Here is a 27,740-nt window from a genome sequence, read left to right as displayed (position 1 = left end):
TAGATGTTTAATTCTTTATTAGTCTTTTACATCTAATGTTGTTTGGATTGTTTGAATGATTATTGTTCATGACTTGAATGAAATTCATCTATCATTTGGTTTTAACTTGTTAATTGATCATTGATTATTGAATGAATCTCTTATGAACTTATAGTTTATTTTAATGAATTAGAAGTCTAGTTGTGTCAATTCCCGGTTTTCGTTATCGTGAATCATCACAACCGATTAGTCTAGTTCTTGAATTCATTCAATCCAAACGTTATAACGAATCATGTCTATGTGATTTCCAATGAGTATAAGTCAGATTACATATTTGAAAACATAATTTGAAGCATGAGAATGGTCTACTTTGTTTAATTGAGTTATTTTGTTAAGTCTTTAATCACTTTTAGTTGTTAATCAAACCAATCCATCAATCAATTTTAAGTTTATGTCTAGTTTAATCAATTTTGTAAACTTGTTTAACACTTTTCCTTGATTCCCTGTGGATACGATACTCGACTTACCCATACTAGTTATAGGTATTTAGTGTATATATTTGATTGGTCCAACGACATCGATCAAATTTTGGCGCCGCTACCGGGGAATCGGTGTGCAAAGTGTTAAAGTTACTTTCAATTTGTTAAATTTTTTAGAAAATACAAAAAGAATTAGTTTAGTTTTGTTATTAGTTTGTTTATTTTCTTTGCATTTTTGTATTTCCGAATTACGCTAGGTGTGTTATTTGTGTAGCTTACAGGTTGTTTATGCATACGAGGTATTCAAAGAAATCACCGTTGTTGTTTGATCCAGAAATTGAGAAAACAGCTAGGAGAAACCGAGTACTTCATCGTGCAAACATGAGTAATCCCGGAAATATACCACCAATTATTCAACCAACCGGAATCCAACAAGAACCTAACCTTGAACAAAATGTCCAACCCCAAAACCAACCTCAACAACAACATCCACCCCGATCCGTGAGAAGCGGATTCACAAGTCCTCACCGAACTGGAACACCAACCTTTGTTGGAGAAGGATCACGGTCTACGGAATCGGTGTATGAAAGGGTTGATAATTGGAATGATGGGAGGTTTGATAATCATGATGATGGATATGATTGGAATGATGGAGATGATTATGGGCAACCACAAAACATTCAATATCCTCAATTTAATCAACCTCAATACATCAACCCAAGAATTCCTCAAGGACCACCACCACGTCACTACCGTCGTGGAGTCCCACCCAACAACCGTGTCATTCCTAATATGAACTATCAACCTCCACCACAAGGAGTTGATAGTCATTTCCGACCCGCCATAGCCGTTAATGCCTCACCTATAGTACCACCGGTGTTGAGGGGTAGAGCTTTTGAAGTTAGACCTCAATATTTGAGTATTTTACCAAGTTTCTATGGTAAAGCAATGGAGGAGCCTTATTTGCACTTGTCGGAGTTTGAGGCTACCATTGGAGGTCAAGGATTTTCTCCGGTTGAAGTTAAACTAGTCTTATTTCAGTTCACTTTGAAGGATAAAGCAAAGCAATGGTTTTTATCATTGCCATCGGGTAGTATCTTTACATGGGCTGAAATGCAACAACAATTCTTGGATGAGTATTATACGATGCAAAAGACTAGTGATGCAAGAACTTCAATAAGAACTTTTCAGCAACAATCGGGTGAAGCTTTTCATGAAGCTTTCAAGAGGTTTAATGAGTTGTTGAGAACTTGTCCACATCATGGAATTGCTAAATGGGAGTTGATCACGGCTTTCTATGATGGTTTACTACCGGAAGAGAAAAGAGATGTGGATTCAATTAGCAATGGAACTTTCTTGACTAATCCTGAAGATGTTGATTGGGAATTCTTGGAGAAAATGAGTGTGAATTCGAAAAGGCAAGCTCAATCGAATAGGAGAGCAAGGCATCCAATAGCTTCTTCATCATCCACAAGTGATCAAGCCACCAAAGATCGACTTGAAGCTTTGGAACGGAAGTTTGCTAAGTTGGGGAAAGTTGAAAATCAGGGTGTTGCTCAAGTTTCTCAAGAATACCCGATTTGTGAAAGTTGTGATGAACTTGGACGTACGGCTTTGCAATGTCCATTGATCCCGGAACAAGTTGAAGAAGTGAATCAAGTATATGGAGAAAAGAGACCATTTGACATGAACTCCAACACTTATCATCCGGGAATGGGAAACCATCCAAACCTTCAATATGGAAAATCTTCAAATCAACTCAACCCGAACTTTCAAGGAAACAACCAAAATAGTGGAGCACCATTTCAACCATTCCAAGGCCGAACTTACAACCAAGGGAATTACCAAGGTGGCCAAAATCAAGGATTCAATCGAGGCTACCCAAGAAACTTTCAACAAGGTAATAACCAAGGTGGAGCATCGGGAAGCAATGAGGTGTCAACCGGGGAAATTATGGAGTACTTGAAGGAAATGGATCGAAAGAACGAGATTCGGGACAAGACAGTTGAGAGTTTGAAAAAGCAAGTAGGTCAATTGGCAGAGGAGGTGTCGGAATCGAGGAAGAATCCAGGAAAGTTACCAAGTGACACGAAGATCAATCGACAACATCAAAGTGGCGGTCCGAAGAATGTCAAGAATGTGGAGATAAACAATGTAAGTATTTTTCGTAGTGGTAAAGCTTATGATAATAAAGTTGTGCCTCCATCATCACTTGTTGATGGTGTGGTGGAGGATGTTGATGATGACCAAGATAGTGAGCATGAACCGGAATTTGTTTTGCCTAAACCAAGTAAAAAAGTGTCTTTTAAAGAGGTAAAAAACAATAGGTCTAGTGAAAAATTTTCTGAAAAACAAGGAAAGGATATGGAGAGTAATACCATTCCTTTTCCTTTGGCTTTGATTGATCCAAAACTTAGGCCTACACTTAAGAAAAGAGGTCCCCATGAGGAAGAAAAGTGGGAAATTTTTAAACAAGTGAAAATCAATATACCTCTTATTGACATTATTAAACAAGTTCCGGCCTATGCTAAATATCTTAAGGAGTTGTGTACCCAAAAACGGCATCATAAACTTCCAAAGAAGATTATTTTGAATGAGGAAGTTAGTGCTGTTGTGATGGGTATACTCCCACCTAAACTCCAAGATCCTGGAGCGCCTTTAATTACAATTCAAGTTGGTGATTTTAAAATGAACAAGGCACTTTTGGATATGGGGGCGGGTGTGAGTATCCTACCGGGTATGTTGTATGATCAATATGACTTTGGACCATTGGAAAAAGTCGACACCACCTTGGTGATGGCTGATTTGTCACTAAAACTTCCAAGAGGAATTGTCCAAGATGTCACAGTGAAGGTGGAGGACTTTTATTACCCCGTAGACTTTTTGGTTTTTGATTTTGCACCAAGCGGTAATGCGAGGCAACCCAATGTCATCATGGGTAGGCCCTTTTTGGCCACCGCTAATGCATTAATTGATTGTAGGCGGGGTACGGTTGAAATGACCTTTGGCAACCGTAAGATTAGATTAAATGTTTTTGCTAGTGTTCCTAACCCCGTAGTTAGTGACGAATGCTTTATGGCGGACGTCATTGATGAGTGCATTTCTCATGAAAGTGAGGAAGACACACGGGAGTCTTGTGCTTTGGTTGACAGGTTAACTGTGGAGCATAGTGAAACATTGAAGAAGGAAGAAAAGGATTGGGAGATCATGGTAATTCAAGAAGGTAGACCACCATGGACTCATTTGGTGGAAAGTCTACCGGATCACATTGATACTCATCTCAAACCTTCCATTGAAAGTCCACCACAAGTTGAGTTGAAAGAACTCCCATCTCATTTGAAGTATGCATTTTTGGGAGAAGAACAAACTTTGCTGGTGATTATTGCATCGAATTTGGAAGAAGTTCAAGAAAAGGCATTGCTAAAAGTGCTCAAGGAGTATAAGGCAGCCATTGGGTGGACAATTGCCGATTTGAAAGGCATTAGTCCATCAATTGTGATGCATAAGATAATCATTGATTCTGAAGCAAAACCTTCACGTGATGCTCAAAGAAGGTTGAATACACATATGCGTGAAGTTGTGAAGAAGGAGGTGCTAAAATGCTAAAATGGTTGGATGCTGGAATTGTTTACCCAATTTCGGATAGTACATGGGTAAGTCCAACACAAACGGTACCTAAGAAAGCTGGAATTCAAGTGGTGAAAGTAGATAGTGGTGAGCAAATTGCAACTCGACCCATCACCGGGTGGAGGGTGTGCATTAACTACAGGAAATTGAACACCGCTACTTCAAAAGATCATTTCCCATTACCATTCATTGATCAAATCATCGAAAAACTTGCAGGTCAGAAGTTTTATTGTTTTCTAGATGGTTGCTCAGGTTCTAATCAGATTGCTATTCATCCCGATGACCAACACAAGACCACATTTACATGCCCATATGGGACTTTTGCCTTTAGGCGAATGCCATTCGAGTTGTGTAATGCTCCAGCCATCTTTCAAAGGTGTATGATGAGTATCTTTTCAGATATGGTCGGTGATTCACTAGAAATCTTTATGGATGATTTTTCAATTTTTGGTCAAACCTTTGATAATTGTCTTGATGAGCTTACAAAAGTTTTGAAAAGATGTGTTGAGACAAATTTGGTTTTAAGTTGGGAAAAGAGCCACTTCATGGTTCAAGAGGGGACGGTTTTGGGTCATGTGATTTCAAACAAAGGCATGGAAGTTGTCCGAGCCAAAATCAAAGTCATTTCTACTTTACCCCCTCCAATCAATGTTAAGGGTGTCCGTTCTTTTCTTGGACACGCCGAATTTTATAGAAGGTTCATCAAGGGATTTAGTGTCATTACAAAACCTTTGTGTAATTTGTTACTAAAAGATGCACCTTTTGTTTTTGATGAAGAGTGTTTAAAAGCTTTCGAAACCTTGAAAGAGAAATTGGTTGAAGCCCCCATTTTGCAATCACCTAATTGGTCCATGTCTTTTGAAATTATGTGTGATGCAAGTGACTTTGCAATTGGGGCTGTTTTGGGGCTGCTTTGGGGCAACGGGTAGATAAGAAACCCGTTGTGATTTATTATGCAAGCAAAACTTTATCGGATGCCCAATTGAATTATACAACCACCGAAAAAGAATTGCTTGCTGTTGTTTATGCACTTGACAAGTTTCGTTCTTACATTTGTGGTAGCAAAGTGATAGTGTACACAGATCATAGCGCGGTGAAGCATTTGATGGAGAAAAAGGATGCAAAACCAAGGCTAATTCGGTGGGTGTTGCTACTACAAGAGTTTGATTTGGAAATCAGAGACAAGAAAGGAAGTGAGAATGAGGTAGCGGACCACTTGTCAAGAATTCAAGTCATGGATGGTGAACCAACCAAGGAGATCAATGAAACCTTTCCGGATGAACATCTACTAACCGTTTCTATTGTTTCTTGGTATGCAAATTTTGTGAATTTTTTGTCCGCAAGTAAGATCCCGGAACATTGGCCTAAAAGAAAGAAGCAACAATCCTTGGCACAAGCGAAGCAATACATTTGGGATGACCCAGATTTGTTCAAAGTTGGCCCGGATCAATTGGTGAGAAGTTGTGTTCCGGGAGAAGAAATTCAAGAAGTGTTGACGCATGCACATTCATTTGCATGTGGAGGTCATTTCAGCGGCCAAAAGACAGGTTATAAGGTTCTTATGTGTGGTTTGTTTTGGCCTAGTATCTTTAAAGATGCCGCTGAATTTGTTAAAAAGTGTGTTAGGTGTCAACAACTAGGTAGTATAACCAAGAGGAACGAAATGCCCATGCAACCAATCTTAATTGTTAATATTTTTGATGTTTGGGGCATTGATTTTATGGGTCCCTTCCCTAATTCTTTTGGTAATTACTACATTTTAGTGGCCGTAGACTATGTTTCCAAATGGGTAGAAGCCATAGCCACTAGAACCAATGACCATACCGTTGTTTGTAAGTTTGTGCAAAGTAATATCTTTTCAAGATTTGGAATCCCTCGTGTCATCATAAGTGATGGGGGGCCTCATTTTAAAAATTTTCAATTTGGCAAACTTCTCAAACGGTATGGCGTAAACCACCGAATTGCTACTCCTTACCACCCATAAACGAGTGGTCAAGTTGAGGTTTCCAATAGGCAAATTAAAATTTTTTTGCAAAGACGGTTAGGCCCGATAGAAAAGATTGGTCTACCAAACTCAATGATGCTTTATGGGCCTATCGTACCGCTTTCAAAACGCCATAGTTCACTTCACTTCGTCATGAAATCCGTTAATAGTTCAAAGTTGTGTTTTTTATGATGATGAATCGAAAGAAAGAACAAATTGAAGTCAAATTGAAAAATCCGGTTAAGAAAGTCAAAGTATATGGTCATAAGTGAAATCCAATTCAATTATCTATGTAAGTTGATTCAAAAGAACCAAAAGTGAATTGTTCCAAAATCATTCTAGTAAATCGCCCAATTGAGAATTATTACCGTGTTTCATTCCATATTTCCATCAATCTTGTATGAATACCGAAGTAATAGTTTGAGTTATGAGGTCTTGATTCGATTTGTGTACTAGCCTATGACTTTTAGTGTGCAATAATGAGTTGAGAGCTTCATATATATATATATATATTGGCACATCTTTTGCTAATTCACTCAAATATGAACCGAGGGGAGTGCACATTGTGAGAGTGTGATGCATGTATTGTGGCGAATTTGAGGTTTATTAGGTTTAATTGCACATTTATATATTTCTATTTGCTAGTCGTAAATCTTTTGATAGTTGTAAGTCTCATGAGTTGGTTGTGTTATGTAGTTTGGTTTGCATTGCTTAGTTTTGCCCAAGTGTACTTTGAAGGTTGCTTGAAGATTCGGTTTTACAAGTATGTATAGTTGATATAATTCTTATATGGTGTTTCTTTGGTGATAGGAAGTATTATAGGATTGTAAATTAGCTTTGACACATGATGAATGTCTTTTCGGGACGAAAAGAGTTAAGTTGGGGAATGTGATAAACGCCTAGAATGCATGATTTTAAGAGGTAAAACCGGCTTGTTTTGTGAAGCTTAATAGACGATTAGGGATACCTTTATGTTTGTTAAATGTTTCAGGCACTAGGCGATGAAATGGAGCTAGTTGAATCAAGAAACGAGTCAAGGAACCAAGAAGAAAAAATCTGGAATGATGAAGAAACAAAGGCCGTAACCTACGGTCCCTTTCAGCGTAGGTTACGCCAGGCAAAAGTCAGAAGGGCGTACCTTACGCCTAGGAGGGGCGTAGGTTACGCCAGGTGCTGATCAGAAATCCGATTTTTTTGGTTTTAATTAACATTCAGTTATATTCCATTCACAATACGATTTTGGGAGTTACCATTCATATTTTTCACTCACAATAGCAGTTCCTAACAAAAAGAAGACCCCAATATCATCATCAATTCACGAATTCATGAAGATGACAATTCAAATAGAAGATTCAATGATGAAGATGATAGGCTAGGTTTTCTATTGATCATTCTCATGTGAACAATTATGTAAGACATTTATGTTCAATCTTTCTTATACTCATGTTGGATTAGATGTTTAATTCTTTATTAGTCTTTTACATCTAATGTTGTTTGGATTGTTTGAATGATTATTTGTTCATGACTTGAATGAAATTCATCTATCATTTGGTTTTAACTTGTTAATTGATCATTGATTATTGAATGAATCTCTTATGAACTTATAGTTTATTTTAATGAATTAGAAGTCTAGTTGTGTCAATTCCCCGGTTTTCGTTATCGTGAATCATCACAACCGATTAGTCTAGTTCTTGAATTCATTCAATCCAAACGTTATAACGAATCATGTCTATGTGATTTCCAATGAGTATAAGTCAGATTACATATTTGAAAACATAATTTAAAGCATGAGAATGGTCTACTTTGTTTAATTGAGTTATTTTGTTAAGTCTTTAATCACTTTTAGTTGTTAATCAAACCAATCCATCAATCAATTTTAAGTTTATGTCTAGTTTAATCAATTTTGTAAACTTGTTTAACACTTTTCCTTGATTCCCTGTGGATACGATACTCGACTTACCCATACTAGTTATAGGTATTTAGTTTATATATTTGATTGGTCCAACGACATCGATCATTTTGTAACTTTGTTTTGTACAATCAAATTTGATTTTGTATTGAGGTTTTAGTTACTTGTGTTCTTATGCCTAGAATCATATTTAATTTTACTCTTACAGTGTGAAAATCTTATATATTATGAACTATTCAAAATCAAAAATGATTTTACGCATACATTGTGAAAAACCTATTCAAAATCAACTATTCAAAATCAAAAATAATTTTACGCATACATTGTGGAAAATCTATACAAAATTATATATGATTTTTTATAACACATTGAGAAAAAACCAAATGAGTTTCATACAAATAAACCATTTAAAATAAAAAAAATGATTTTATTTATAGTGTGTCAAAACCCTATACAAAATCATATATGATTTTATTCATACATCTAGACAAAAAAAGTGAGTTCGGTATCATTAAACATATTGAAAATCATATAAGATTTTGTATATGCTTCTAATAAACTTATTCAGAATTAAAATTGATTTTAAGCATACACTATGAAAAATTTATTCAAAATCATATATAATTTTACGTATAAATTTGAGACAAGGCAAATGAGTTTTATACAAATAAACCTATTTAAATTCAATTTTGATTTTATGCATACAGTGTGAAAAACTTATGAAAAATCATATATGATTTTACGCATACATTGTCAAGAAAATATACAAAATTATATATGATTTTGTGTAACACATCGAGTCAAACCAAATGGCTTCCTTAAAAAGAAATTTATTAAAAATCAATTTTGATTTTACTCATAAAGTCTGAAAACTTATTCAAAATCAACTATTTAAAATCAAAAATGATTTTACGCATACATTGGGGAAAAGCAATACAAAATCATATATGATTTTGTATATAGCACGCTAAGACAAAACAAAATAAGTTACATATCAAGACACCCATTTAAAATCAAAAATGATTTTAAGCATACAGTGCGAAATACCCATACAAAATCATATTTGATTTTATTCATACATCTAGACAAAAGAAATGTGTTCGGTATCATTAAACCTATTCAAAATCAAATTTATGGAATTTCATTTGTTTGTGTAGATATATGGAATTTCATTAAACCTATTCAAAATCAAATCCGAAGGTGAAGTGTCATCACGAGGGCCTTTGGCCCCGCGCTTTAGTTTAGGGTTTGAAGTCCTAGGCTAACCCTACAACTTTAAACCCTAAACTAAAACTTATTTTCTAATCAAAAATGATGTCACATGTATAATGTTAAAAATCAATGCAAAATCATTTTTGATTTTATGCATACAATTTAGAAAAGTTGCAGTATAAAACCCTAAAAGCTAAACCCTTGGGGGCTAAAAGCTAATCCGAGAGGGAAGTGTAATTACGGGGGACTGCGGCCCGCGCTATAATTTATAGTTTGAAGTCGTAGGGTTAACCTAACGGCTAACCCTACAACGTCAAACCCTAAACTAAAGCTTAATTTCTAATAAAAAACGATTTCACATGTATAATGTTAAAAATTAATGCAAAATCATTTTTGATTTTATGCATACATTTTAGAAAAGTTTCATTCTAAAACCCTAAAAGCTAAACCCTTGGGGGCTAAAAGCTAATTTGAGGGGGAAGTGTGATTACGGGGGCCTGCGGCCCGCGCTTTAGTTTAGGGTTTGAAGTCGTAGAGTTAGACTAACCTAACGGCTAACCCTACAACTTCAAACCCTACACTAAAGCTTAATTTCTAATCAAAAATGATTCTACATGTATAATGTTAAAAAGCAATGCAAAATCATTTTTGATTTTATGCATACATTTTAAAAAAGTTGCATTATAAAATCCTAAAAGCTAAACCCTTGGGGGCTAAAAGCTAATCCGAGGGGAAGTGTGATTACAGGGGCCTGCGGCCCGCGCTTTAGTTTCGGGTTTGAAGTCGTAGAGTTATCCTAACGGCTAACCCTACAACTTCAAACCCTACACTAAAGCTTTATCACGGGGGCCTTCGGCCCCGCGCTTTAGTTTATGGTTTGAAGTCGGCTAACCCTACAACTTCAAACCCTAAAATAAAGCTTAACTTCTAATCAAAAATATTTCACATGTATAATGTTAAAAATCAATGTAAAATCATTTTTGATTTTATGCATACATTTTTAAAAAATTGCATTCTAAAACCCTAAAAGCTAAACCCTTGGGGCTAAAAGCTAATTCGAGGAGGAAGTGTGATTACGGGGGCCTGCGGCCCGTACTTTAATTTATGGTTTGAAGTCGTAGGGTTAGCCTACGACTTCAAACCCTAAACTAAAGCTTAATTTCTAATTAAAAATGATTTCACATGTATAATGTTAAAAATCAATGCAAAGTAATTTTTGATTTTATGCATACATTTTAGAAAAGATGCATTCTAAAACTCTAAAAGCTAAACCCTTGGTGGCTAAAAGCTAATTCGAGGATGAAGTGTGGTCATGGGGGACTTCGGCCCCGCGCTTTAGTTTAGGGTTTGAAGTCGTAGGGTTAGTCGTCCCTACGACTTCAAACCCTATACTAAAGCTTAATTGCTAATCAAATTTGATTTCACATGTATAATGTTAAAAATCTATGCAAAATCATTTTTGATTTTATGCATACATTTTAGCAAAGTCGCATTCTAAAACCCTAAAATCTAAACCCTTGGGGGCTAAAAGTGAATCCGAGGAGGGAGTGTGATCACGTGGGCCTTCGGCCCCGCGATTTAGTTTAGGGTTTGAAGTCGTAAGGTTAGCCTAACGGCGAACCCTCGACCTTCAAATCCTAAACCCTAGAGCGGGATTTAGTAGGGGAGGGGCGTGGAAAATCAAATTTGATTCGGAGGGGGAGGGACGCATTCTAAAACCCTAAAAAGGACACCCCATTTCGGAGCGGATGAAACTCATTTGTTTTGTCTCAATGTGTGCACAAAATCAAATTTGATTTTGTATAGGTTTTTGAAACCATATGCATAAAATCAATTTTCATTTTGTGTAGGTTTCTTGGTATGAGCTAAATTTGTTTTGTTTAAATGTATGCATAAAATCAAATTTAATTTTGTATAGCTTTTTACACTGTATGCGTAAAATCAATTTTGATTTTGAATAGGTTAGTGATATGGGACTCATTTGTTTTGTCTCAATGTGTGCACAAGATCAAATTTGATTTTGTATAGGTTTTTGAAACTGTATGCGTAAAATCAATTTTGATTTTGAATAGGTTTTTTTGTATGCAACTCATTTGTTTTGTCTCAATGTGAGCACAAAATCAAATATGATTTTGTATAGGTTTTTGAAACCGTATGGGTAAAATCAAATTTGATTTTGTGTAGGTTTCTTGGTATGGAACTCATTTGTTTTGTCTAAATGTATGCATAAAATCAAATTTGATTTTGTATGGCTTTTTACACTGTATGCCTAAAATCGTTATTGATTTTTACTCATTTGTTTTGTCTCAATGTGTGCACAAAATCAAATTTGATTTTGTATAAGTTTGACACCATATGCATAAAATCAAATTTGATTTTGAATAGGTTTCTTGATATGAAACTCATTTATTTTGTCTAAATTATCTATACATAATCAACTTTGATTCTATACATAAAGTTGTAAAAACTGAAATCACTACAAATATCAACACATAATCAAATTTGATTGTAGACATTAGTCACAAACACAAGTAACTATAAACTCAATACAAAATCAACTCTGATTGTACAAACAAAGTTTCAAAATCTCTAAAATCTCTGTAGATAATCAAATTTGATTCTAGACATAAAGTTGCAAAAATAGAAATCACTAAAATATCAACACATAATCAAATTTGATTATAGACATATAGTCACAAACACACAGGTAATTAAAAACTCAATACATAATCAAATTTGATTGCACAAACAAAGTTACAATACACAAATTTAACAAATTCAAATTTTAGAATAATGTACAATCAAGTATGATTGACTGTACAATTAGTAAATACGTATATAATCAAATTTGATTTAGTTATACATTTTGGTTTAGACATTTCATCAAACACTTTGTGAGCAAAACTCATTATAAAAAATTTAAACAGTAACAACCAAAGATACAACTTCTTATCATATAAAAACAAAAATAAGAAAAAAAAACCTACAAATCATGAATAAAAACGGTTTGTTTATCCATTTTTTATATAAAAAACATAAACTACATAAAAATATCACTCTAATAACATCTTAAACATCATCTTCCACTTATTGTTGTTGTTACTAGTGGTTTGAGATGAAGATCCAGATTGTAGTGGTGGTGGTGGTGGTGGCGGCGGCGGTCGGATATGGTGGTGGTGGTGGTGGTGGTCACTGTCCAAGGAGGAGAAGAGAGGGAGAGAGTGTGTGTTTGTGTGTGTTTCCATCAGCAGGAGGAAAAGAGAAAAGATTTTTTTTTTAATGAAAGCATAAGTTTCAATCCTAGCCATTGATTGAGATGATCAAATGGCTAGGATTTGGTCCTTGGGTTTCTTGAAAAATTAAGGTTCAAATGAACATTTACCATATATATATATATAGGATAAAGATCAAATGAGAATGTACCTTAAGGAGAGAAGGGAGAGAATATTCATTTTTATTTTTTTTAGCTTCTTTTTTTGAATTTTTTTTTCATTTTTCACATTTTTCATTCTCTCTTTAATTAACGAATTTCATATAAAAATTTTAAATTTTTTTTAAAAATATTTTATTTTCAAAGGGCGTAGCCCGTAAGCTCTAGACGAAGCCTCTCAGACTATGCCGGAGCCATGATAGCTAAGGGCGAAGCCCGTAAGGTAGATCACCCCATCACCGATCACCCCCTATGTCTTATCACCCTCAATGACCTATCACTTCCACCAGTTACCCTTTATTAATATCCTTAAGGACGAAGCACGTACCGTACGCTTACATGTATAACTTACTAACTCGGGTTAGAAAATTTTTTTTTTCTAAATTTTTTTAAATTTTTTTATAGATTGAGTTAATTAAAAAAAGAATGAAAAAATGAAAAAAATTTTTAAAAAACAAGCTAAAAAAAAACGGACCTTCTCTCCCTTCTCTCCTTAAGAATCTTCTATCTGGATATCTACCCTATATATATATATATAACACATAGAAATTTTTAAAAATTTTTGTACCCCCTCAAAACTGTTCCCCGACCGGAGGTCTTGCTTGCCCCCCTCCGGGCCTCCCCTGGTAATAACGGATAGATGGCTAACACTTTTTACGGATGCGTCCATGCCGGTTCGATTCCTGACAATGTCCTAAAGGGTTTGCTTTCCATATTTTAGATGAGCATGAATTAAAATTTTTTAAAGTTGATCCAACTTTTAAGGTAAAATTGGATCAACTTTAGAGGATCTCTATCCATTTAATATAACATTGTTAAGGCACCCTCACCACATTTGTATATATAAAGATTCGAACACTGAGACTCAAAAGAAAACTACATTGTGGAAAACTTCAAACCATTGGGTAAAACCCCAATGGCTTCACTTATGATATTGCTTAGTCAATATTATTATTTTTTGTTTTTTTTAAAATTATTTTGAACATTTATTATTTGCATATTTTAAATATCAAATATAAATATAGTTTGTCGCTTTGCATGTGTATTGTCAGTGTGAATAGAATTCTACAAGAATTAAGACAACTTCTTTATTCGGCTTATATACTTACGACTTCATTTATTTTGTAATTTTCCTTTTGGATTTTGTATGTACATAAAGCCGGCAATGGACATATCCTACATTATTTAAATCTCACTTCAAAATTTGTTAATTATTGCTTATGTGGCATGCTTAAAAATGCAAGAAAGGCCAAAAATCATTACAATATTGCTACTTGAAAGGTCTATGGATTAGTTACTTTTATAAGAAGTTCAAATTTTCGAAAACGGATTAGTTATGCTTTCAAGAAGTTCAAATTTTCAAAAATTTGAATATGTAACCGTTCGTGTATTGCTTGTAGCGGTTACTTCCTTGCATGTCTATGTCTATATAAGGCCACTTCCATTCAGTTTTAAGGCATTTCAAAACGTAAACACGTAACAGATCAATTTTAGCATGGCTTCACTAAATCATGTTTCAATTAGAAATTTGCGTCCAAATAATAAGCCATGTACGATAACGGTTAGAATTTGCGGCTATGGAAGCAACCTCTATATGGAGATGTTAATAACATAAGTAGTATTGAGATGATCCTGATGGACGAACGTATAAATATTCATTGTTTGTGAATTTTTCTTTTTTGATTAGATTACTTTTTAACATAACTTTCTTTCGAATTTATAACTAGCTTTTTAACATTCTAATGTATAAACATTTTCATTTTGACAGTTTGATAAAGTGGTTGTTGTTGCAACAATCAGTTTATTCCAACCGACCAGTTATGGTATTCAATGGAATGTGTGAAATGTTCTCAAGAAGTTAAGTTGACCGATCTCTACATGGATGCAGTCGGCATTATTGATGCTTTAAGGGATAACAAAATGTGGATTTGTTGTTCATGTAACAAGGAAAGAGTTCTCATCAATCCTAGGTATATATTTATATTTCATATTAAAACTCTATAATTATTAAGTTGTGTGGTAAAATTGTATCTCTGTTTTTTTTTTTTTTTTTTGGGTAGGTTTAATGTGCAAGTTAGGATTGTAGATGTCACTAGTGCTATTGGAGTTAAAATAAATGATCAACAAATTTCAAATCTTATACAAAGAACAGCCTATCAAATTTGTGATGAAAATTATAAGGTATATTTGGTTTATTTTAGTGCTAAATAAGATTTTTCTATGCATTTTAAGTCATTAATTTTTTTTTAAATGGTTATTAGTTGTAATAGGAGTACATTTACTTCGCTATATGCATGCTTGAACTGGTGTTAAAGAAATTATTTAAGGTTATAGCGCATCCACGTGGGTCTATATATCAAAGTGGGGGAAAATTCATAATACCTATCACATCCAGGTAACCAACATAATCCTTCTTATATGCGCCTACTATGGGCAATCCATTTTATAATTTCTCTCCGGCGTGCAATGTACGCGTTTTAAGTCCTCGTGTATCATTAATAAATCCCAAGGTATATCTAGCATTCTTCTTCTTTAAATTAATCAACTCATAAGAACATTTTTATTATGTCCAACTCAGTTATATTTATTCATTGATACAATCTTAAAATAAAGTTTAAGAAAAATTATTTAGGGTTGTCCGTGCATCGCACGAGGTCTAAGCAATAGTTAGATTATATTCTTTCTTTTATTATCAATTTTTAAAATTAGATAGTTTCCCTTTGGTTATTTCACATTTTTAAAAGACTTTACTTTTCGTGTTGACGCCTTGTCTTGGTTTGTCATTTTATTTGTTACAGAAAAATGATAGAAACAGAAGTCGCTCACAATTTTGTTGTAAGCAACAACAATGGTTGTCAAGTAAGGAGAGTTCATATTGTCTAGTATTATCTTTGCCACAATGGACTTATCGAACACCCTCATCTCATTCGTATTCATCATCTTTCACATAATGGAGTTCACATAAAAGGTCGGTAATTCGTTAGCACAACAATGAATCAATAACTCCTAAGACGCATGTGTATTGCGTTGTACATAATTATGTATTTACAACTTATATACATATCGTTTTTATCACTAAATCATAAAAATTGAAACCAATCCCAAAAATTTACATTATGAACGCGTTACGCATTAGATGGATCTTGGTCTTCAGTGATGTGTGATTGTTGAGCGCGATTAAGATATCCCCGAACAGGCCTACATACTTATGACTTGATAACTTCAACTTATCGTACCTTTTTCATGCCTTGTAGATAGGGCTGTCAATGGGTTCGAGTTCGGGTTCGCTGGTTGCCGGTCAAAAATCTATGACCCTGACCTAACCCACTAAAAATTTCATGTCAGAACCCTGACCATGACTTGTCAACCCGAACCCAACCCACCAAAATGAAAAAAATCGGGTTGACAGGTTGATGGGTCGAGTTTTGGGTTGGCAGGTCAAATGGGTTGGCGGGTTGACCGGTTGATTTCAGGTTAAACAGGTCATATAGGTCGTGGGTTGGCGGGTCAGTGGGTAAATTTCTAGTCAAATGGGTCATGGGTTGGCGGGTCAAATAGGTAGAATTTCGGGTTGGGTTCGAGTTGAATTTCAGGTTGGGTCGAGATTTACAACACTACTTGTAGATGTTAAGAGATGGCTATCTAAACTACGAGGAGAAGACATGCCACAAAAATTCGCTTGGTCATACAAGAGGTTATTGGTCTTTGGATTCTATGCAAATCGATTAGAGTTAAAATGTCACATAAACTAAATTTTTTTTATAATTACTACATCTAGTTTGACAACAAGAGTAACAAAAATGTGAAAGTTTAATAGAAGAGAGTTCAACTCGTGTTCATTTTGGTGCTTTCTAGAAAAAAATACATTGCAATCTTAATAACTAGGTAGCTCGAGCCGTCTGATGGGCGGCGTCGGTATTTGAAAATGTATGCGTTATCAAATACTATTCTTTCGTAAAATTTTTATAAAGAAACGCATAAATCAAAAGAAAATAAAAAAAAAAGTTTGATAACATACATGTAAAACAAAATTTTACAAATTTTTTTTATAAAAGACCAAAAACTTAAAGAAATGATGAATATACAAATGGAATATTAAAAAAATACAGATTTATAAAAAATATTCTATAAAAGTTTAAATGTTACAAAGTGTTGAAAACTATTGTATAATACAAAGACAAAAAAAATAATAAATTAAACAAAAGTTATATATAAAAAAAAAAACTAAATGTTAAAACATCATAAACTACAACACATATGTCATTGTTATAAAGTACATATAATAAAGTTATAAAAAATTTAAAAAGTTATAAAAAATATATTACAAAGAATAAAATGCTAAAAATGTCAAAATATAAAAATTACAAAATACAAAAAAAAGACAAAATATTAGTAAAATATAAATTATAAAACATATATTATTCCATGCATTATAAAGTTTGAGTGTTTAAAACTGGAAAAAATAAATAAAAAGGGCTGTAGTAAAAATCTCCAAAAACAACAGGAGGTATTATGTAACTTCAAAAAGTAACCAAAAAAAAAAAAAAACAATCAAATGGTGACTTCCTAGTTTCGAACCATGGACCTTTCAAAAAAGTTAGGAGATGCCTACCACTCCACTCATCTTCATGTTTCATTTATTTTCCAGTTCTACAAATATATAGACACTCTGAAGTTTGTAGCAGTAAAAGACAAAAAATACTGTTCACATCTAATTCTCATATTGTAATAGGTAATATGTAATTATGTATATACTCCTATTCCTATGTCCTCCCTTCGTTCCAAAACTGTACATATTTACTAACTTTATTTATCACAAATAAATGTTCACTTTCAAGTTTAGACAAATCAACGTATTAAAAAAGTATATTATAAATCTATTGGTTAGCACTTACTTCTTATAAAATTTGTCAGAAACAAAAATAATTTATTTTGATTCATAGAGATGACTAATTTAAAGTTAATGTTTTCTTTGTTTGAACACATTATAGAAGGTACAAAGGAGGATATATTTGGCAAGACATATTGGATGAAGTTTTCATTACCCCAATTTGTGACAACGAATATGTTCTTAAAGGATCACCAATATCCAAAACGACATCAAAAGATGTGAATTAAGACTTTGAGCCAAAAAGTTCGTCACCATTTGAAGTCATTACAAATGATCCAAAATACCCTTCAACAACAAAAGAATATTCTCTTGATTTCTCAACGAACACGTCAACTAACATCGAAAATCCCCGTTTGGCTCCAATGTGGCAACGGAGGACACAATAAAGAATCAAGACGAAGATAAAGACGAAGAAGTTGTACAAAACCTACAGGTCAAAAAGGAGAATAATTCCTATAACGAAAGCTTGTTGAATAAGAACACAAATGATAACAATGAAAATAATAACAAGAACAAGAAAGGTGGTATTCGTGAAAGTGTGACAAGTTGTTTTGAGGCCCCTCCATCAATTGAAGGACTACTAGCACACATGAAAATGCGGTGGTAGTGAATAGTAAACGACATATTGGTAGAATTTTTTCTATAGTAAATTATAAAGAAAATAACACGGGTCGTCAGTTGTACAAGAACATACGTCAGAAAATACAAGAAAAGCTTTGATGGGGATGGCGTATTTAACAAAAACAAGAGTAAGAAGGAGAAGGATGACTCAAAGAATGTCAAAACATTTCCAGCAGCTCATAAGCCTGTTAATGGCCCGAAATGCTCGTAACTTCGTAAGTTCAGTTTTTGTTTTCCATATGGCAGATTGACTTTGAAGGTCAAACATGCATGTTTTGATTTTGCTGTAAGCATAAAGTTATCTTAACTTTTGAAAAAAGTCAGACAAACTCATTCATTTTTACTTAGATTATCATGTAAATCGAATATGAACATCAGAACATGGTGCTAAACTTGGTAAATAAACTATAACTATCTGTGAAATTGATAACAAAGTTTGACTAGGAAAAGTCAAAGCATTTGTCGTTATTGCTTCATACGTGGTATGTTTCGCCAATGCAGGCAGTGCGGGAGGCAGTTTAATCCCGAGAAGCTTCATAGCCACATGCAATACTGCAGAGGAATGAAAGCAATGGCCAGGTCTGCCAGCTCAAGGGCTAAAACAAAGACATCAAGATCATATTCACCATCTGCAACTCTATCTTTGCATACCTTATTACTTGAAAAATAGCATAATGCTGCTACTCGGTTTTTGAGCTTCCTTTTGATGTTGTTTCCCATTTATGTTACTATTTAGAGCGAATGCTGAAGAAATATTCATTTGTGACTATAGGGTGATAATCGAATCACTGCAAGCAATACTTGTGTAAAATCAAAGAACGTATGTGTATAAAGAATTACTAGTTGTACTAATCTCAGATTTTTCATTTTTTAAGTTACGAAACTGCCCAGGGGAAAAAGATCACAAACCATACTCATCTGTAACCACAAGGTCATAGATTTGGATCGCTGAACCAACATTTGTTAAACATCGAAGAAAGTATTGGAACAACGAAATGCTAGATGACCTACTTTAGTCCAGTTTTGACTTGCCTAGTTACAAATTGCTAATAAATCTTAAGCAATCAGTATAAGATCAAAAGCTTAAATCATTAAAATTGATTCACTGCCAAGATGAAACGGAAATGAACACTAAAAAAAATTTCTACCATTCTAGTGGTCAAAACAGGAACTTGGTTTCATACCTGTTGAAAACAAAAGCCAGCATTCATAGCGTCTTCCCTACATATCTTTCCATTAGTTTTGGTTAAAATTACAATCTCGAAGCCCTAACAATGCTTTGATGGGTGTGAAATGACATATCTTCACACCATCGCTAATCACGACCTACAACTAAAAATCTTTAGTCAGTAGTCTTGTGTATCCTGAGCTAAACTACTTGGCTGCTTTCTGAACATGAACATGATCAAGCAAAAACCGATACAATATCTTTTTCAAGTTCTCCACCTTATCATCCCCACAAACTGAATCATCGAGCCACTGATTAACCCTTTTAAGTTGACCCAAAAGACCAATAGCAACCCCTGAATCTTCTCCTTTCTTTAATCCAAACCCTTTGTTCAAAGAATCCTCTAAATAATCCAAAAACCATTTTTGTGATACAGAAATCAGTTTCTCACCTAAGTTAGCAGTTTCTTTAATGCCACTTCCTTTCGACCATTCTACCTTTTCAGAACATCCTTGTTTTGTTATCAGGCTAGTACATCTCACTCGTGAAGTAACAGATTCGTTGGTTCTCGGGCTTTTCTTGTTTTCCAGTACCCGATTCTCCACTTGGATTTTCTCTGAAGCGTTTTCTAGAACAAGATGGTAATTTCCATCACCATGTATATTCTTTCGATTTTCTTCCATTGTGAACAACGTGAACTTTGCAAGGTTAGTTTCTAATGCAGCTTGTACCCACATTGAACTATTACTACGACGACCTTTTGATTTTTCCATAGTTAACTTTGAGTCAATTAAGGTGTTGACTATACAAGTTGATTTATGAAGCTTCTGATAGAAATTCAAGAATTGTTCAACAAGAGGATTTCTAGACGTCTCAGCAAGTTTACAGATTTCTGCAAATACACTGCATAAAATAAAACAAAAATAATAACTAAGAAATTTTGAGAGTTGAATAGAAAACGCTATGGAATCATTCTTTCAAAAGAAGCCTATGAAATTTTCCTACATTGCTAGGCAGAGAAAAAAGAGGGGGGACTTATACCTCATGCATTGAAGGATGTTATCCATGGCTGAAGTTTCTTCTAAAGCGTGTACAGCTGATGAAAATCCTTGATTCCTATGACAAATAGCTTCCTGAAATGGGTCAATTTTAATACAAAAATCAGATTGTTCATATCTCCACGAAACAAGAGTAAATACTGGTGGCAATATGGACAATTTGAGCAGGGTGGGTAACAGGTCAAGACGGTCCGATTTAACATGAAGTGGACCTCATTCGTCAACCTGCAATTCTCCAAACACTGCTTTGTATGTTCTTTTTAAACCATAAGTGATTAGTTGGTTAATAATGCAAACATATTATTACAAGTTAACAGTCTTAAATATTGAATAAAAATGAATTAAGAGAGTGTATGCATTAAAAGAAAAAGTCATTGAGCTACTTATGGCCCATTTGAACCAACTAAACTTCTTCCCTTTTTAGCAACTTTTTCATTTTCCATTTCAAAATAAACACACCCCATATCAACCCATTTAATATGTCAAAGTGTCACAATCGCCACATCTAGAATAACCTTTCAATAACATGAATAACGTGAATACCTTTCCAAGTTCAAGAACAGTTGGTGAAACACAATCCCAAGAGATTTTAGCTTCAGACAATGTTCTAGAAGTGATTGGAACTTTTGTAAGATGGCTTGGTACAGGAACATTATCAAATGATGTTTTCAAGTCTTTTTTGATTGGCTTGCTCATAAGCTTCTCGGAGACTATCACATTCTTGTTTTTAAGAGGTGCTACATTTACATTAGGCGATTTTAGAACCATATCCTTTACCGAAGAAGCCTTCCTAACTGAACGAACCTGAAAAGCAATACATATCCAATAATTTTAGACTACTCCACTTCAGAAGCATAGACACCATTTCGTGAAGTAAGCAGATTATGCCATAAATGAAACAAAGTATGCATTCTTCTAAACTATGAATTTAGCAAATTAAATAGTCATTTCTGCAACAACTAATTGATAATAACTCCATTCCTGAACTATGTTTCAAAAGTATATGCTCACTATGACATGGCTGTTTGGTTATCGCTGATGTGTTCGTTAGGAATAAACTAACTGAAGTATAATATTTCAGGCAAAGCGTATCTATTCTATTACTCATATACTAGAAACTGACTTATGAGTTCAGGCAAAGAATAATAGTCGATGCCAATTCATGAAATGAATATTAAATACTTGCAGTCGTTTTGAAAAAATTCAAAAAAACTGATGAAGTCATCATATGGGATGCTCCAAATGAGGAGATCCTTACTGATTCCTATTTGAGGAAGATTGACCTATACTCATTTCAAGGACTCCTAAAGAATGAAGGGTATAGCAAAGTATGGTGAGGCTTTTGGTAAGTGGCAAAAGGATGTTCCAAATTTCAATATAGATGGTCATTATCCAGTATGGCAGAAAATCTTGATTCATGACAGTAGGTCGGTTCTTGTGGTTGCTCACAATGCTGTTAATCAGGTGCTTGTTCCTACAATAATGGGCTTAGGAACTCGGTACTTCAGGATTTTACTACAAAGCAACTGTGGTGTAAGTGTACTTCAGGATCTCCATATATATAATATATGTCTTAACCGTTAAATCAGACTTCAGGCTCACCTATTGGTGGAAGAAGCTCTGCAGGCAGGAAAGCCAATAGGCGGATCGCCGGATCGTACTTGTCTGCCATGGATCATCCCAGGCTAGCAATTCTGAGGTTGATCATACACCTATGGACATGCTTGGAACTATACAGTCACAAAATACAGCAGAACTACTACTTGATTTGAAGGTGAAATCAATTGTTAGCAGCCCAAGTATAGTTCCAACTAAACGTCTAATTCAATTGCACGTGTGCAAGAAGCTACTGATTGTTTTGGTGCTGATTGTGTACCACGATATGTGGAATTGAAACAGATAAAAGACCTCGACTTTCAAGATATTTTTAGTCGATCAAAACAGGAAGCAATAAATGCATCAAGCCTACAGTTTGGCTGGATGAACGAATTTGAAGATGGGTTATTCACAGAAATATGGGACTGGTCAGGGACAGCTTGGACATCATAAGTAGATGGGCTATCTAAAGAATCTAAACAAGAAAATGTCGTGGTTGTAGTTGGTCATCCATCCTATAGTTAATTTTGGACTATTAGGACATTGCATAAATCTAACTAAGGACTGGATGAGATCATCTCATCTCAATGCTGGTAGCATTAGTGTCATTGATTTCCCTGATGGCCCGTTTGGAAGAGGACTTGTTCAATGCAAAATCTATTTCCTAGTCTGATACGTACAACTATCAAAGCTTGTCTATATTCCCAACATGTCTCTATATCATCAGTTACAAAAACTTAATGTTGCTGACAAACATATCTCAAATTTATGAAGGCCCTACATGAGTTTCAACCTTAGTCAACATTATTGGTTACTTTATGCAATAAACAATCAATGCAGCAAATTTATTTCAACTGCCACTAATAAGATATACATAGTTTTCATTTAGAAAGATAACATAAAACAATATAAAGTATAATTAAATACATTGTGCTCTATGAAACTTAACAACAAACCAAATCAGAAGTACAATAACTATTAACTAGAACAATTCATAACATCAACATAATTTTAGGAGAATATAATTTTATAACATACCGGGGTACGACAAACCGGAGAAAAAGGCTCCACGAATTTCGCCCCAAACCCGCCGTTAATTTCAGAACCGGACCTTCGGTGCTTACTAGCAGTAAGCACCGGACTCTGGTCCCACCCTTTCCTAGAAGAATAATCTAAACTTAACCTCCTACTTTCCACTTGACCCCCACAAAATACCTTCCCATTACTATTATTATTATTATTATTATTATTATTATTATTATTATTATTAGTACTCAAAGAAAGCCTTCTTAAATTATTACTACTACTAATACTAATACTTTCCTTGACATTTTTTTTCTTAACAACCAACACATCACTAGAAATCAAATCTTTAGGATTACCAATACAAATACTACTACTCGAAACCCGTTTCGCGGAAACGGGTTTCAAACCAAACAGAACAGGAACAGGGGAGCCCGAAACGAGGCGCGTGACATACACGAACTGACCCAACTGAATCTTATCATTCAAGATTAACTCAACATCTTGTTTCTGGACAGAAACATAAGCAGAATGTAAAGAATCCGACACCCTTAAGTAAAATCCTTTGTTGTCAAAATCAAAAACATCATCTTGTGGGACAATGCCAATGACTTGAAGAAGTGGTGACCGGTGATCGCCGGTGATTTTTGAAGATGGGTTGTTTATGTTTTGCAAGAGTTTTGAGAGTGTGCCTGGTGTGAGTGATGCCATGAAAATGAAATGGACATGGCAGTGGCAAAAATGTGTATTTTATTTTTGTTTTTTAGGGTATGGAATTATTTATTTTAAATTATATTTTATCGGGAAGGGAGAAATAAGAGAAAAAGGGAATCTCAAAGTGATATTGGATTTGATGGGAAGTTGTTTTGGCAGGAGGGTTTGGCTCAGGTAACGATGGCCATGTGAATGAAGGGGATTTGAAAAGAGAATAGTGACAAGAAGGAACAGATGGGAAGGTCTTTTTCTCTTTTCTTTTGTCTACAATCAAATCTAATTTTGACATGTGTACTTCAATCAAATCTATAAAGCACCATGGTTGAATCAGTGTTAAACATTTTTGCCTCTGCAGATAGAGGTCATGGGTTCGATCCTCATCCCATGCAAAGGTTGGAGGGTCTTTTCTACCATTTAGGTAAAAACTGGAAACAGTCTCTCTACTTAGGTAGAGGTAAGGTCTACCTACATCTTAACCTCCCATACACCGTCAAGGTATTGGGGCTCAAAACCAGCGGAAGACGGCACTGAGCAGTTACTTTTACTTCAATCAAATCTCTAATATTAATATATATATTAAAAACAAAAGTACGGAAATACGTGTAAAGAATAGTAACGAGTCATTTTATTTGTTTGGGCCCATTTTCATTTTCTTAATGGGCTAACTTCATTTTATTTTGGACCCATCTTATATTTTTAATTTTTGGTTTGACAAATTATATTTTGATCTTTTAAATTGCTTCTAATTTGTTTACAAATATTACTTATTTTAATTGCATATTATTATTTTTTAAGTTTGTAACATTTTAAAGATTATCTCATGTTATTACAAGTGAATTATTACATAGTATATATACAAATAACAGTAGATGTATGTTTTGAATATATACATCTAACCATCTCTGAAAAATTTGTTTGCAATACTTATTAGTTTCAATGTTATTTCGGTTGATGTTTTATTATTATGGATTATTTTTGTTTCACTTTCTATTTTCAATGATTTGAGTAGTTAGCTTTAATTATGTTTGTATTTTTATTTTAAAGATTCTACTTTTATACTTATTATCTTTTAGAATTTATATAATATATTAATCTGTAATAAAATTTTACTGTCAATTTTTTCTAATTTATAATTGCTTACTCATTAAAAAATCAATATCAACTCAGGTTTTGAATTATATAATGTTTCTAAAAGCATGTAATAATTTTTATACAGTACGGAACACAATAAATATAATGTCTCCTGGGGCAACGCCCGGATAACGTATCTCGTTTTAACATAAAAAGAAATACCGAGTAAGATTAAAGGATGGAAAATGATGGATCATTTTATAAATTGGGATAATTTCATATATACCAAATATTAGCACCTTAATTATATATATATACAACTAAACTTAATAATTTTATATCTATCCAATTTTAAGTTTAATTTTATCAAATTTACCCAATCTATTATAAATGATTTATAACCAAATGTACATCAATAAATTCCCTATTTAAAGAAATGTCGGCATTCATATTCACGAATCTCTATTCTTGGGGATTATTGGAAGAAGACTTGTAACTTGAATCATCTCTATTCATTTGATCCTAACCTTAAACACATCACAAAAGATCACATTATGAAACGGAAGAACGGTAGATGAAAAATATTTTAATATGATCTAATTATCACCAATTTCTTTTAACTTTTAGTAATAAACAACAAAAAGTGTAGGAAGAATTTGGATGCATATTTCTAACATCTTGATGGAAGGTGTAAAAAGAAATCAGAATCTTTTTTGTACTTTGTATCCTAGAAATGTAACTTTTTCTCCGGCCTAACTAGTGAAACTTGTAGCTTGAATCGTCGTCGGTGATTCTATTCGGGTCATAATGTCATATAAACATCATACAAAGATAAAATTAACCACAAGTAAGCTATAAGAACACTACGTGTAAGAGGGCAACCCAAATGAAAACCAACTTTGGCGTTTATTTGTTTTTGTTTTAGATAACCATTCGAAAACTTTTAGCTTAAATAATATGACTACTATCAAAAAACACCAACTTCAAATAATATGGCAACAAAAAACACAAATGAGACCAAAGTTGGAGTGTTTTACATGTGAAGACCTACAAAAAAAGTGGAATTTGTTTATGAAACACCTGATCATAATATTTCATATCAAGGTGTCGAGGATCATATGTAGAAAACGTGTAATCAAGTCCTCTCTGCTACTATCACTTCTTGTTTTTGCCATGGTCAAATCATTTCTACTTTGACTCTCAATTGCAGCCTATGACTCCTCAGATGCAGATGCCGGATTATCATTTTATAACAGAATGGGTTTATTTAATAAAATATAACTTAAAATTGGGTAAATATGAAATTATTAAGTTTAATTGGGTATATATGTAATTAAGGTGTTAATATTAGGTATATATCAAATTATCCCTTATAAATTAACCTAAGTATTTTTTTAAACCTTTATAAATTAACCTAAGTGATTCCATTTAATCTCTTTCCAAAACTCATTTTAGAATTTTCACATGTCATCATCCAATTAATTAGGAAGTTTTTTAGGCTAATCAATTAGAAGGATTAATAAGGATTAAAGAAAATGATAAATCCTCGTATATAAAATTATCATGAAATTACCATGAAATTTATCGTGTAATAATATGTATAATCGTTTTTTGTGAATCTACGTATATCAATTTATCATAATTCAAGTATCAAAATATTATGCTATTTGTTTTATTTTAATACTTGTTTATAATAGTCAACCAATATATAAAAGGTTATATCATTTCAGATATGTTTGTTCCATTATCAAAAATTGACACGACCTAGACTTCGCGTGAAGCAGCAGTGAGAAATCTTGGCAATGGGTGAAAGCCCGATCCAGCAATGTTGCGTGAGTGAAGAAGGACAATGCCACTTGTAAAGCTTTTTCGTCGAGTGTGCGATCATGACAAGACTCGAGAATAAGCCTTGACTAAGTTCTTGCCAGCAGCCGCAGTAAGACTGGGGGGGGGGGGTCCTCGGAATTCCTGAGCATAAAGGGCCCGTAGTCAGTGAATCGGGTTTAAAAATGATAGTCGCTAAAAAGTGACAGAATACTCTAGAAACCAATTCACTTTTCTAAAATTTTCATATGTCCGAAAGTATCATAAATATTTCTTTTGCCTTTTTAAATGTTTTATTTTCATTTTATGTATTTACAAAATATAAAATATATTATAAAATCAGTGTTTTAAGCTTACAATTTATTAGTTGATAATTCATTACACATATTTTTATATAAATTGTGACTTATAATTTACATTCTTTTGCCATTGGGGTGTTAGCCCAGTGGTCAAGGGGTTTTTCATAAAGTGGTTTCTTCTTAGGGGGTCTCAGATTCAAATCCTGCCACATTCAAATGTGGTGAAGGGCCTTAACAATGCTATGTCCATTTAACACATGGGGAACAAACCCTTTAAGGCATTGCCAAGAGTTGAACCGGCGTGAGCGCATCCGAGTGAGGGATGTTAGACATTTATCCGTTGATGCCTTTCAAAAAAAAAAATTTACATTGTTTTTAAAGTTAAATATTAAAAATATCGTTTATGAAACAAATGTTCCGAATTTGTCTGTCCGTTTTTAGGCTTATATGTGGATATTTAATGCATGTTGTTCCTAGGATCATGATATCTTTTGTTTCAGTCAAGTAGTCAACTACACAAAGCAGTAAAAAAAAAAAAAGTCAAGTTGTAATCATGATATCTTTTGTTTCAGTCAAGTAGTCAACTACACAAAGCAGTAAAAAAAAAAAAAGTCAAGTTGTAACATGTATTAAGTTTGTAAATCAAGTTTTGATTTCAACGGGCTTGGAAGTTGGAACCAGATGGGTTATGATAACCTAGCTAGTCAATGGGGTTGTTGAGCTTTAGTCCGTCCACAACTTTTTTTTTTTTTTTTTTCAGTTTCGTAACTAATAATTAAAATTTCATTATCTTCAAGTTGTAACATGCATGTTGCTTAATTAGCAAGAGTTCATATTAGTTGATATGTTATCAAG

General features: G+C 33.8%; 1 protein-coding gene across 1 annotated transcript; it reads right to left on the bottom strand.

Moving 5' to 3' along the window:
- Window positions 1-19,288: 19,288 nt before the first annotated feature.
- Window positions 19,289-23,872, bottom strand: LOC122583392. The gene is made up of 5 exons (XM_043755800.1): window positions 23,240-23,872; window positions 22,993-23,179; window positions 20,902-21,162; window positions 20,342-20,433; window positions 19,289-20,203 (listed from the first exon to the last, which is right to left on the bottom strand). The coding sequence occupies exons 1-5, from the start codon at window positions 23,686-23,688 to the stop codon at window positions 19,507-19,509; spliced, it is 1,686 nt and encodes a 561-aa protein (XP_043611735.1). The 5' UTR covers window positions 23,689-23,872; the 3' UTR covers window positions 19,289-19,506.
- Window positions 23,873-27,740: the final 3,868 nt, after the last annotated feature.

Source organism: Erigeron canadensis, chromosome 9 (genome assembly GCF_010389155.1).
Source record: "Erigeron canadensis isolate Cc75 chromosome 9, C_canadensis_v1, whole genome shotgun sequence".
NCBI classification, from domain to species: domain Eukaryota; kingdom Viridiplantae; phylum Streptophyta; class Magnoliopsida; order Asterales; family Asteraceae; genus Erigeron; species Erigeron canadensis.
Note: the sequence above shows the minus strand (reverse complement) of the source record. Positions and strands in the feature narration are given on the sequence as shown.